This window comes from Talpa europaea, assembly GCF_964194135.1.
Source record: "Talpa europaea genome assembly, chromosome: 7".
In the NCBI taxonomy this organism is placed as follows: Eukaryota; Metazoa; Chordata; class Mammalia; order Eulipotyphla; family Talpidae; genus Talpa; species Talpa europaea.
Genome location: NC_140074.1, coordinates 35020717 through 35034574, shown reverse-complemented (window position 1 = coordinate 35034574; position 13858 = coordinate 35020717). Strand labels below are relative to the sequence as shown.

The following is a 13858-nucleotide window of genomic DNA, read 5'->3' as shown; positions in this document are numbered from 1 at the left end:
ATGAGTTCTGGCAGTTAAAAGCTGCAGTGCACAACTTTAGTCTATTCCCAATTTAAAATTTTATAATAAATAAATAAATACAAAATCTTCCACCAGAAGAAAGTTGGGTGACCATTTTCATCAGTAAAGAACAAATAATTTTACCTTTAACCACCTTATAATCCCATCCCAGGATAAATCTAAAGAACACAGTTTTTAATCTTACATTGGTAACTTATGAATGCCTTCAAAGTTATCCAGTTGGAGAGTTACAAACATTCCAATATGCTTCCATCACTTCTAAACTTGTTTTTGTGATTTCTTTTAAAAATAGTCCCAGGGTTACAAAATATCCGTCTCATTACTTTATATTTCAAGTAAGTTCCAGGTGATTTTTTAGAAATTACTAAAATACACAGAACACTTAAAAAGGTAAGAATTTCCAATACTGATTATATCCAAATGATCATTTCCTCAGTTCTGAAAATAAAGGCTTGCCTCAGTAAAATGCAGACCTGTGAAATACTGTGTTTCATATGAAGGGAAAAAAAATCCCCAAAAGAGAAGCAGGAGCTGCTGCTATGGTCATTGAGTCACAAGTTTAGGTGGGTGTCTACTCTTGAAAAATTATGTCGTATGCCTATTTTGAAAGGGTCACAGTTCCTATGACATATTTGTTAAAAAGAAGTGAGTCTCATTATTTTAGTTATCTCATTATTAGAACGAGGGCAAATAGACAATGAGTTCACTGTATGATGAGGTAAGCACACAGTTCAGAGGACTAAATGATGAATTCTCATTTGTATTCCCATCACTGACTTGAAGGGCAGTGCAATTTACCTTCACTCTCTGTTCCTTATACTTCAATGATATAAAGTCCAGTTTTTCATGGTCGATTTAGTTTTATACAAATGTCCTCCCCTAATCTTTCAACATCAACATTTTTTTTTTCTATCAGCAAAGATGAATTTCAAACTGTATGAATGAGGACTATCCTTCCACTTGTTATTTAATGTTCAAATTAGGTTAGCTTGAGTATACTATCTGGATTATAATTGAAATATAAAAATAAAATAGAGTTGATAAAACCATGGTCAATTCTATTATTTTCAAGCAAAAATCCAAATGGAATAGGCAGATTTATTAAAGGAAGTTTAGTGAATTATCTTTTTTTAAGTAAGGAAACAACTGTCTGAAAATTCCAAAAGGCAATGTCTATCAAAAGTAGTACTTGACATTTTTACATGGCTCTTTATTTCAGTTTAAAAACTCAAAACCAATAACTTACTGATCTTAGCTTTGGGGGTGCATAAGTAAAAAAGTCCAAGAACACTTTATGTACCAACGAATGCTTAATCACAGCTTCCCTAAAAAAAAAAAAAAAAAAAAAAAAGTGTGATACTTGACACCACTGATATACAGAGATGGGTAATCTTAGTTGTTCTGAAATAATCTAAAAAAGTGACATGGTTTTGGCCAATGTAATATTTCATAAAATGGACTGCATCTTTCAGGAATACTAAGATTTAAAACATCTTTTATAAATTTCCTTTAGTACCATTTATAACCAAGACCAGAGTACAAGTATCTATTATCTAATCAACAAAGATGAAGCCAACTTTTAGAATCTAAATACTAATTTCTAAAATTAAGACATATATATTTTTTTAACCAACAATGGACGTGATTAGGAATCCACAACGGACATGTTCTTTTTAATAGCTGTTTTCTTTCTCCCAAGTGGCCTACACTAATGTATCAGTTTCATAAAATAACTTTAGTAGAATTAACATGTGAATGGATCAAACCTGTTATCAACTACAATAACAACACACTACTGATTCAAACCCCTTAGTGTAATACTTGGTAAATCTAGGAGTACAGTGGGGGCTAATGGTCAGACATGAAAGACTTCAAGTTCACATGGAGTACACCCAAGTAGATGGCAAAAAAATGTTACACCTTTATGGATAAATCACTGTTCTACATGTTTTAGTGTATTAACTCATTTACTCTTCATAAAACTATGAAATACATATCATTAATTATCCCAATTTTATATATGTGGAAACTGAGGGACAGAGAGGTTGAGTTGTACAAGGTTACATTAACTGAGCACCAAGATTCACAGAGGCACTCTAGTCCCAGAGATCAAGCTCTTATCGCCCCTATATGTGCCAAGAAGGCCACATGCCCAGGTTTCTAAGTTTTACAATCCAATTTAAATAACAGACTATACTTTTGAAACTATCCACCTTTTCTATGCAAGGACTGTATCAAACTTTTCTCCTTCAAAAGCTGTTTGTTAGGGGGAAAAAAACAGTTTTCTTACTTTTGGGCCATTGGAGTCAGGATCTGTTTCATTTCATCCATGATAAGCTCTAGTTTTTCTGGCTGAACCTCTAACACTTTGTCCAGAGTTGGGTGATCTGCTGACTGCAACAAACAAAAAATCGAGTCCTTATGAACTAACCAAGTTTGCACAACTTCAGAGCAAAGAAAATCAATTAGTCATTTTAAATGAACTTAAAGTACATCTCAGATTTCCTATATTTACAAAATAAAAGTCCTGCTACAGAGATGTAGATATACTCATGGAGTTAATCCTTGATTTTCCCAGTCTGTACACCCACCACCAATGTATTAACAGAGCCAGGATAAACAACCAACCAATTCAATGTACTTGTCAAGCACATGCCTAATCGTAAAATCAAGTAAGTGAGTTCACAAGTTCTTGTACCATGTGTTTTGTAATCAGCGCTGGATATTCCTATAGTGAGTGTTAAAAAAGAAATACAGCATTTAAAAAAAAAGAAAGAAATACAGTACTGAGTTCAACCTAGGAGTTGAACCTAATTAGTGGAGGCAATGTAGGAATTAATCCATATCTCCTGAGATAAATATGTACACCAAGGTCTGAAATAAATCTTTGAGCCGATCTACTCTCATTAGTGGTACTTTTCAGATCTGATCCTTGTGTTATATCCTGGTCTCTCCATTCCCCTTCCTCTCTGGAGAATAGTAAGAACATGTAGAAGGAAGCAACAGGCAACCTGTTGTACTTCAAGGCAGAGCTGGTCAGGGGGTATTTACAAAGCTTCACTGACTAGTAAGAGTCTCCTATTTCTCTCTGACTATAAAAAACAGAAGTACAGAAACATCCCAGAGTATATCAGAGGGAGTAAAAAAAAGGTAGTTTAATTGAAAGGGGGTTAAAGACCATGGTATGGAAGACAGAGATTTCAAGTATGATTACTTGTTCACTACACCAGAAACAAAATACTCTGAGAGTAATGGCATGAGATAATCTCCTTACAGGGCCAATCAAAATAAAAATATAGTCTGAAAACAAAGCAATGGAAGTTAAAGAAAAGCACATATGAAAAGTAAAAATACTAGAAAAAACATCTTGAAATGTCACCTTGAAAAGTTGAAATGTATTGCCGTAGAGTTCCTCTGTCAGCATGTTTCTCTGTTCCAAAATGGCTTTGTCATTGTAGGCATACTCCACGATGGCTGAGGCTTCTGCATGCCGTAGCATCTTCCTCACATGGCCTCTAAAACTTTTTATTATTTCTGCAATCTGTGGTTTAGTCCTAAATCCAACAAAATCACAGGTAGAGAGAATGGGTGACAACAAAACATAACTTACTTCTCCTGAGACCAACTTATCAATGGGGGATGGAGAGAATGTTCTGCCACAGAGAAGTATCCTTGAGAACAGGAAAAAATCAAACTGCCCATATTTCTACCTCAAGCATTTTAAGTTACTCAGTAGCCAGCTGTCAAGGTTTGAAACCCAGCTCTGCTTACCAGATGAAAGACTGTGAGCAGTTATTTAACCTGCATTTCAGCTTGTTCAGTCATAAAAGAGAAAGAATAAAGTTTATGCAAGGGTTAAATGAATTAAGATGCACTGAGAACTGTGACCAGAAGACTCCATAGACATCAGTTCCCATTATTAAATTGCTCAGCTTGAAGATGAGTAGAAAGATAAAAGAGGAAGGTTAAAAGTCAAAAAGGCAGAGAAATATACATAAAAAATGCTCTAGAACTCCCCTGTAAAACATGACAATCACAATATTTATTTACATCTTAAAATAATAAAGCAGGTGTTGTTCAAGAAAAACAATCTTTGAAAATTTTGCCAACTGTACTGTTTTGTTGTAGGTTAGCATATTTTGCCACATTATTACAATCAAAATGAGAAGTATCAATTACATCAAATTTCAGAAATCCTCTCATCCTGACATTTTTAACCCTGCCTAAGTCTCACTCCCCCTCCAAATCCTCCGGCCTCTAAATACAGGTATTAATTACAAGTTAGTTATCCCATTTCTTTTCTCCCAGGGCTTCAACATATACTTGTAAGAACAGTGAAGGCAATGCCATCAAGTTAATTTGGTGATTGTTTTTAAGAGCAGAATCCCTGCAAACATTACAAACATTTGCTTAGGGCCATTATCATGATCACAAATTTTTTTTTAAAGATCTATTTATTTATGGATATAAGAGCTGGGGTTCAGGCCAGAGGTATGGGGTTGAGAGGATTCATCAGAGACAGAGTGGGGAACACAACAGGCAGATTGACCGAGAACACTGCTGAGGGGAGCAGCGGACAAGTTAGGAGAGGTCTGCTGCGCCATGTGGGTAGCTCCTTGGCAGGCCGGAGGATCAAACTCATGCTGCAGAGGCTGTGGACAGCTTCATAGGTTGTGTCTTAACCCCTTGCGCCACCAGGGAGGTCCATGATCACAGATTTTTAAATAACATTTGCATGCAATATCATTGCCTTTGAAAAACTAATAAAAATATATTTTATAAACAAAATAGCTTACCCATACATGAGAAATTTCTTGACAATATTTCTGGAATATTTTGCTTTACTTAATTCAACCAAATCACCTGAAAAACGAAATACAACACAGTGATCTGATAACTTCATTTCAGACCACTAGAAACAAAGGAAAGAACTAAATGAATGCACAACCCTGAGAACACAAAAAAAAGTATTTCTCCATATATCTCAGGCAAAGATCAAATAATAACACAAAAGGTCTACAGAGGTCACACTGTTTTTCTTCAACAGAATTATTTTCCAGGACGATCTTGGGTATTTCAAGAAAAAAAAAAAAAGACTTATTATAAATGATTACAATTAATCTTTAATATATAAGAAATACCTTGCAATTCTTCAAAAGCCTGTTTTCTCTGTTCTTCATTACCATACTGAATGTAACACTGGATAACACGAGTTGAATCATGGGCAAATGCAATCTGTAGGAAAAAGTTTGGGCCTTTAGACTAATTTTTTCTGAAGATGTGTTTTTTGATCATATTATTTATGTTTTATTGCTACTTCTTTTAGTTTTAGAGTTCCTTACTAGAAAAAAAGTAGGATCTTCATGGACAAAATCAAACCTTACTTGGAGTAGAACTACTTGTTTAAGATGTACAGAAAGGCAGTTTGGTTTTGCTGCGTCCCATATGGCACTGAGACAGAGATAGATGTGACCATTTTTATAAGGGTCCTATCATTATAATTAATATCAAACCAAATACATACTATATTTCTCATTTCTCTGAAAGCTATTTTCCCTAAGAGGGAAACTTCCCAAGTTAAACATTCTGATTGTTTTTGTTTAATATAAATTATTTAAGAATATTTGGCTTTGGCAACCAAACATTATTAAGATATATAAAGTCTCTTCTAAGTATGTAAAATTAAAGTAAAAGATGTTAAAGTCTTACACTTACCTATATGCACACTGGCAATTAAAAGCTAATTACTCCATTTCTCATATATCCAGTTATATTCCTAGAAAAGTTATATTTCAAATCTGATTCTCCAACTCTCCCCAGCTACTAGATGAATTAGCTCTTCACTAAGTGAGCTGCTGATAGTAATAACCAAAAATAAATGTCCAAAGTTATTTTTCACTATGCTGTAAGTACCAGTTTAAGAGTGCTTATGATCTGTTGTTCAGATTATTTCTAAATTTTTTAAATTCTAACAAAGCAGAGGTGAAGGAATACCACAATCAAAGTCATAGATTTCAGAAAAATTTCCTTAAGGGAGAGGTGTACAGGTATTTTTGACAAAACCTAAAAATATTAAAAAAAAAATAAGGTTGTTGTGTGCATATATTGATTACCTGCCATGTAACCAAAGTACATGCTTGAAATATATTTTCTCACTCACACCTCAAAGCAACCTTAAAAGTAGTTATTCACATTTCACAGAAATTAAGTTTATGAGAAGTTAAGGAACTTGCTATCTCTATGACCCTAGTAAAGACACGTATTTGAGTATCAAGAAGGTATCAAATAGGGATGATGACATTGAGTTAAAGGAAACAACTTACACATTGGTTAGCTCAATTTCTAGTATGTGGTAAATAGTAAGTAGATTTATATATGGTGTGGATGGAACTAGACTTATGGTGATGATCACAATGTAGTATATATAAATACTGAAGAATAAAGCTCTATACCTGAAACTTACACAATGTATTTATAAACAAATGTTAATTGAACATGAAAAAAATAGGTTGCTATCACCAAAGCAATACATGTTAGGCAACAGAATGAAAATTTGATCAGTACTTATCCAAATACACAAAAACAAACATAAGTTTATTATAAAACATGACTAAATAGCAATAATGACTATTACTTCAGAACTCCCGATCTATTCTGTTTGAAAGAACTTCATTAACATTTGTAAAAGCAAGGAAAAGGTAATCATTTGTTTGCCTCACATATATTTTAAAAAGTCAATAATTTAGAACCTATGTAAGTATATGAGGTTCAGTGCATGACATTCCAACAAGTATAACTGAATAATAAATTCCTCAAGATAATTTTAAAGCATTTTAAAAGGACAGATTTATTAGGAAAAGAGAAAGAAAAAAGAAACATCTGCATAATCACAGGTGGGTATCGAGCTGCTGCTATTGCTGCTGCTGCTTTGCCAAGATAACTTTGAGAATATTAATTTAAGTAAACTTTAAAATTGACACAGCCAAATACGTTATAGTGTTTATAGTTTCTGAGCAGTAAGGTCCCTCATGATTACATTTTTTATTTAATCAGTATTATAAAAGATATTTGATGGCATGGGTGTTAGCTGAATCTACTGCGGTGATTGCACGATGTATATGAATCAAACCATTATGTGACACACCTTAGTGATATATATCAATTATTTCTTAATAAAACTGGGGGGAAATGGTATTTGAAATTTGAGCCAAATACATGAAAAACAACAATTTCACCCCCTCACGTATGGTCAACTATCTTTTACTGAGTGAGTCAACTTCAACTTTTAAAATTGTAACAATCAGTATGTCCTACTTACAGTTTTAATTTTCCCCTGAATCAACTTCTGCAAATCACTCATCAACTTCACTCTTTTTTCTTTGTCACAATCTTTTCTATAAATAAGGAGGAAATACAGATTAAGTGAAAAGACTATTTTAAACACACAAAATTAAAAACCATTCTTGTGTATGTTCATCCAGTTCAGTATGATTTTCTCTTCGAAGGCAGAAAACCTCTGACATTAAAATTACTATTCCAGAACAGCCAGAGAAAAGCAATTTTCTTAAAAGCAGAAACTCATCTCACAAGGTGTAATTTTATGCATCAATCAAAATCTGAACAGCCAGAACTTCAAAAGTAAAGAAAATAATAAAACAATATCAAGATAGCAAATACTTAAGTATCTCAAAAATTTAGCCAATAAGAAATTGTCCTTCATTTTCTCAGGAATCTCTCCGTAAGAATGTCAAACCCATTTTAACTCTCATACATTTTCATAAATATATCTGACACCATCCTAATGATTCCACACATTTCTGCAATGGGCAGACATCCAAATACTGATGCCTCTGCTCAAGTGTTATGAATACTCCCTAAATAACTCAAGTGCTATGCCATTTATTTTAGGACATCTCACTATTTACGAGGTACACTGTTACTCTTCCATCATCTCAAAGGAACTAGTAAAGATGCCACTAGATAGCATTACCTTCTTAAGATCTCCCAAATCTGCTTTGCACGAACAACAATGTCATAGTTGGTTTTATCACTGAGTTGCCTGCTCTGCTTCAGTTCTTTCTTCTTCTTTTTGAAGTCATCCCATTTGGGTTTCTTGGCTGCTGAGTCTAGCCATTATAGACATGGTGTTCAATTACATTCAACATCCCCAGTGCCATAAACTAGTACATATAGCAATCACTATCAGAATTAATACGCATTGTGGGAGCTAAAAGGAAAAAACATGACTGCCTATAAACTTAGACTTCAATTCATTTTCTGAGCAGTTTATACATTTTCAATTTGGTTGAAACCAAACACTCATTCATTTAACAGCTATTTATTAGTTTTTAACAGGACACCTATTTAGAAAAATAAAGGATTGCAAAAGCAACTGTGAAAGGTGAAGCATCTCTTTCAATGATAAAATTTTAGAATTTAGGTATAATCAATCCACTCCTGGTGAAAACAAAGTTAGTATAAAACAGGAAAAACAATGCATTCAAAAACTCACTATTTTGAGTGCTGTTATGTATTCATTTAATTCTTACAACAACCCTAAGAGATAGGTATGATTATTATCCCCTTTTGTGTCAGGAAAACAAAGACACCAGTCAGTCCCTTGTCAAAGGGCCCATAACTCCTAAGTGCTAGAACCAGGATTCAAACCTACAGAGGATTCTGAACTTCATGCTCTGCTGCTCTTACTCGACAGTGCACATAGAATTAGAATCTAGTAACTAACAAATAATTAGTTCAATGATCTGGGGTTCAGCTCTCCTTTATCCATTGTGTTGTATCAATTTTAGAAAATGCCATGGTAATTTTTAGTGAAACATTCTTTGTCTTACTGTCATATATACAGAAGTCAATGCTACAAAAGTCAAGTATCTATTAGGTTTTATTGGTCCTCGAATTCTAAGTATCTTACCAACTGAAGCAAAGAGTCCAATTAAGAAAAAGAAAGAATAACTTTTTAAAAATGGGTTTTATGTGACTCTCTTGCAAAGAACACTTTGGAGAAGTAACTATTTTTAATTATTTCCGTTTTTCTGATTAGAAAATACATGCTATACAAAAACCAAGTTATTTTGTTTATAATACCTAATATAATCCCCACTGAGATACAATCATTACTATCTTATTCCCTCTGCACACTTTAATCTTCAAAAATTCAGAATCTTATTCTCTTCCCTTAACATTACATTGTAGTAAGCATTCTTCTGTGAAAATAAATGTTCCTCAAGAATGGAATTTTTAAGTTATATTTTATATACAATGTATTTAGTTATTCCCCTCACTGTTTACTTATTTAATCCCAGGCTGCTAGTATCAGGTTACAGACAACAAATGGCTCATTTACCACTAATATCAGAGCATCAGGTTTTATACAGCAGGGGATAATAATTGCTCCAGAGCTAATTTAATTCCACCAATATTTGGGCACCTTGACATACGCCAAGCTAGGCTGCGGTAGATTCAGCAACTTTAGGGATGACTAACTTGAATTCAACCCCCTTCAGTTGATGGTATGAAAATATGGAAAATAAAATCGGAGTTCAATTTTGAGATGTCAGGAACATAGTATCTCCCATAGCAAAAGGAACTAGGGTTAGAGCATGACAGGATGAGGTCATGTGTGTTAAAAACACAGGTGCCAAGAAATCTCGGATAGAGAGGAAGATTTTGGACCAATTAGAGGGGTTCGGAAAAGAGAAGCTGAAGGGAAGCAATGTGCGTAAATGGAGGGGTAGAGGTGGAGGGGTGTTTGGAGAGGAAGACAGTGAAGAACCCTACGCAGAGAAGAGAGAAGGGACCAGGTATAGGGGACTGGAATGATAAGGACCCAAGACACAGGTTTCAGCTGTCAGTGTCAGGACACGCCACGGTGGAGAAAAAACAACATAAGACACCAGAGAGATTCTCACAGTGCTGCAGAGAAGGTATCTGTATGTCAGCACATGTGACTTGGAAAATGTGTGTTTGAGACAGTGGAGGACAACGCACAAGTGGGGTAGACTCTAGCAGACAGCAAAACTCTGGGTTAGAAATGACTCTTCAAACATCCCGATAAAGAGATTAGCAGTGTTTCAATACACAAACAGGAACCCTGCCAACATTTCCAATCAGTGAGCAACTTGCTCAAAATCAATCCAAGTTAAATGGGTCATGTGTACGCCACACCTACTCTGGAACTGCTTCTGGAGCCGAGCCATCCAATGGGCTGATTACCCCAGCCTGGCCCGAGCACGGCTGCTCACCAAGGCATCCTTAGCCAAGGCAGAACATATTTAGATAGGACAGACGATTGAAGGTCTGCTTCTTTGATGACTGGCCTGTACCCTACTGGCTGTTCATACCCCACCTCATCCCTACCCCCTCCCATCTCTTGCAGAGTGCTCAGAAAACTCAAATACTGGTGTGCTTAATAAATAAATAAATAAATCTTAGCTTACAGAAATGTTTTTTATTGAGTTTTTATTATAGGAAATCATTACATCTTAGATTATAGTTTCGGTAATTTAGGACCCGGAATTAAGGAACTCTAAACAGCAGAGGACAACTACGACCAGTTGTTCCTGTTATTTAATCCCACCTACTTCTCAACCCCAGGACAAAGGTTGCCTGTTAAGGAAAGAGTGGGAGGTTCTAAGGGGACTTCCTGAGTCCCTGAGCATAATATTCAGGGATTTCAGGCAGGGGGAGCTGATGGTTCAGGCAGGGCAAAACTGCTGAAGGAATCATGCTTACCATCACTTTTACCATCCAGCTGGAATTTTCTCTTCCTGTTAAATTTATCTGGCCGTTGGAATTTATTCTTTGGTATTTTATCTCCTTGCTGTTTATTCTTGAACTGCTTCACACCTTTTTTCCCAGGTTTTGTGGCAGTTTTTTCAAAGTTCTTTGATGTGATTTTAGGTTCACTTTCCTGAACTTTTCTTGGGAATGTCTTTGAAGAATTAGAATCTAGTAACAGTAACAAATAATTAGTTCAATGATCTGGGGATTAGATCGCCTTTATCCACTGGGTTGTATCAATTTTAGAAAATGCCATGCTAATTTTTAGTGAAACATACTTTGTCTTACTGTCATATACAGAGCAAAGTAGGATTTAAAAAAATCAAAAGTGAACCCTGATTATAAAATTATAATATAAAATATCTAGAAAGTAGAGAAATGCCTGATAAAAGCTATTCATATTCTAGGGATAACCACTGTAGTCAGTTTCTTGTATTTCTCTTTTTTAAGAATACAGTAGAGATGAGGCATTAAAGGAGCATTGTATTCTGCTTTCATGACTGTCATTGACACATGATTTTCAATGATTTAATAACAGTAGTCTAAGACTAAAATGCATACTTGAAATTTATGTACTTGAAATCAGCAAAGATGTTAATTTTGCAACATTTCTAGTTTTCAAAAAAAAGGTTTCAAAGGCTTTAATAAAGTTAATTTATAAAAATCTTTAGCAAACAAAGCTTGCAAATTGAATACTCAACATCTAAGATGAAAACTGCTGCAGCATTACCCTAAGACTGCTGCTAAAGGAAAAAACAATTACTTAGGAAACATTTACACAGTCCCTCACTTTTCTATTTTGCAATACTGACACCTGATGGAATAATAAAGACATCGCAATTAGAAACCTTGAAGATAAAATGTAGTGGTACAATTTATAAAACACTGTACAGAAAGTTGTGATGACTTAGTGTGGATGAGGCAATAGCATCACTGATGGAGATAAAAAGTCTTTCATCAGCATAGCATTCCCCAATTATTCTCATAATTTCTTAAATATCTGTATGTCACGAGGAACAAGCAAACTAATGCATAGCAATACAAATTTTTCCTTATTACTTTAATACTAATCCTAGTCTATGAATGCAGATTATCTTACCATTGTGCTTATGAGCTCGTTTATTTCCTTGTGACGCCTTTGAACTCTTTCCTGTGAATTTCTTTTTCCCTTTGACTTCCATCATAGCAACTCTAGAAAACAAAAACAAAATCCAAAAGGGTAACTGAATCACTCCTTTTCCAGTAAATAGTAAAGGTCCAGGAACACCGATTATTGCTTTTGCCATCTTAAAACTGAAAATAAACAAGACAACAATACTAAAACTAAGAACAAACACGGACCTGGCTAATGTGTGATGTATTTGGAAGCCACACTCCAGCAACATCACCAGTTAAAAACAGAATATAGTTTACATTAAGTACTATATATAGTCAGCATTTGCATTTTTTGCAATTTGGGAAGACTTTATGACTACAGAGTGACAATACTGCCATCTGATTTCTTGGTCTCCATTCTAATACAACAGACAAACTCCAAATCCTTGACATTCTTTTAGAGGCAATGAAATTGCTTTCAGTCACCTCCAAAATATGATTAAGCTGAAATATTTACTATTCCATTTACAGGAACATGCCTAACAGGCTACTTCTGGGTATAGAGATTCCCTCAGTGCATGGAGACAAGAGAGAAAATCCCTCATACACTCAAAGGCTATTTATTGAAAGTAGAGGAATGTATCTAGAGCAACAAGTCATTTTGCTTATTCTCCAAAGTTGTACATTCAAGTTGACCTTGTAAAGTAGATGTTAGGGATCCCTAGGCAATATACCAAGTATTTCCAGACAAGCATTTTCCATTAAGGAACAATCAATTCATCTAGATATCCACAAATTTAAGAAGAGTTTGAGTGAAATGTATTTGGAAAATACTGAGTGAAATGAAAATAATTAACTAAGCTTTTCTAAGGTAAGTGTTTTCAGATTCCTTTGCTAATTTAAATCATCGGACACCACGTACAGGCTCAAATTTGTAGTATATTCCTACTTGGAATATTGTGAAAAACCACTAAGTTTTCAAAGAAGTTTCCAAAGAAATATCTGGAAAATGCTGTTCTAGTCTAGGTTTTAGGAATAATTCTGAAAAAATGGACCATTCTTGAGTGACTCAATTTCTTTACATCATTTATGGCTCAAGCATCACATTATCACTATGGTTATCACAAGCCATTTCTTCAAGGAACCTGATTTCTTTAACTAGGCATGGCATTTAAAAACCAGAATAAGAATGCAAGCTGTGCTTGTCATCATTGGGAAGTCACTGCTACTAGGTCTTTTCAGCAGAAAGGGTTAAGTAATTTGTGTACACATATTAACCTATGTGCACAAATAAACCTGTATTATTTCTCTATTAAATAATGTTCATAGTGATGCCTTCAATTCTAACTATGTGTTACAGGATTCAGCTAATCTTCTCTCTTGCTGTTGGTAACTTCTTTCTCTTTCTTTGTGTAAGGAATGCATGCACACGAGTAGTTTTAGAATTGCCTACCTCTACATCCCTGAAATACAATTTACTAGCTATACTAGCTATAGCACAGTGTTTACTTACAGGTTTTTGGTTGGTTTTTCTTTTGTTTTGTTTTCTCCCTCACAATATCCATTCAAAAGACCCTTTTCCAGAGTTACTTAGGTCAACTCTTTCCCACCAACTTCTTCATAAGGTTATTTTATACACCTGTATTATTAATAGTTTTATTTATTTGCAGTCTGCATACTGTTAAGTTCTCTGTGGTACACACTGCTAAAGATTTTGACAAGTGTTATGTCTCTTTCACCAGCGTGCCCATTAGTATGGTTCCATCACTCTACAAGGTCCCCTGTGGGGTCTATGTAGAGGATGTAATCACCCTCTCCTGGCTCTCCTTACAACCACTGTTCTGTTCTTCTATCCCTCTACTTTTGCACCTTTTCAAAAATGTCATTTAAATGGAGTCAGACAACATAAAGTATTTGGGTTCTTGCTTCTTTCACTCAAACCCAT

The 13858-nt window shown here is 34.7% G+C and overlaps 1 protein-coding gene across 1 annotated transcript in view; it reads right to left on the bottom strand.

Moving 5' to 3' along the window:
• Nucleotides 1-12002, bottom strand: part of PUM3 (pumilio RNA binding family member 3) — a gene marked incomplete at both ends in the record, with an annotated part of 38006 nt that extends 26004 nt beyond the window's left edge. The window contains 9 exons of the mRNA XM_084238758.1: nt 1268-1346; nt 2312-2415; nt 3401-3575; nt 4818-4884; nt 5163-5256; nt 7340-7415; nt 8012-8147; nt 10771-10986; nt 11918-12002. Of these exons, the coding sequence (XP_084094884.1) occupies nt 1268-1346; nt 2312-2415; nt 3401-3575; nt 4818-4884; nt 5163-5256; nt 7340-7415; nt 8012-8147; nt 10771-10986; nt 11918-12002 (1032 nt within the window). The remainder of the gene's footprint in view (nt 1-1267; nt 1347-2311; nt 2416-3400; nt 3576-4817; nt 4885-5162; nt 5257-7339; nt 7416-8011; nt 8148-10770; nt 10987-11917) is intronic.
• Between the last annotated feature and the right edge of the window lie 1856 nt (nt 12003-13858).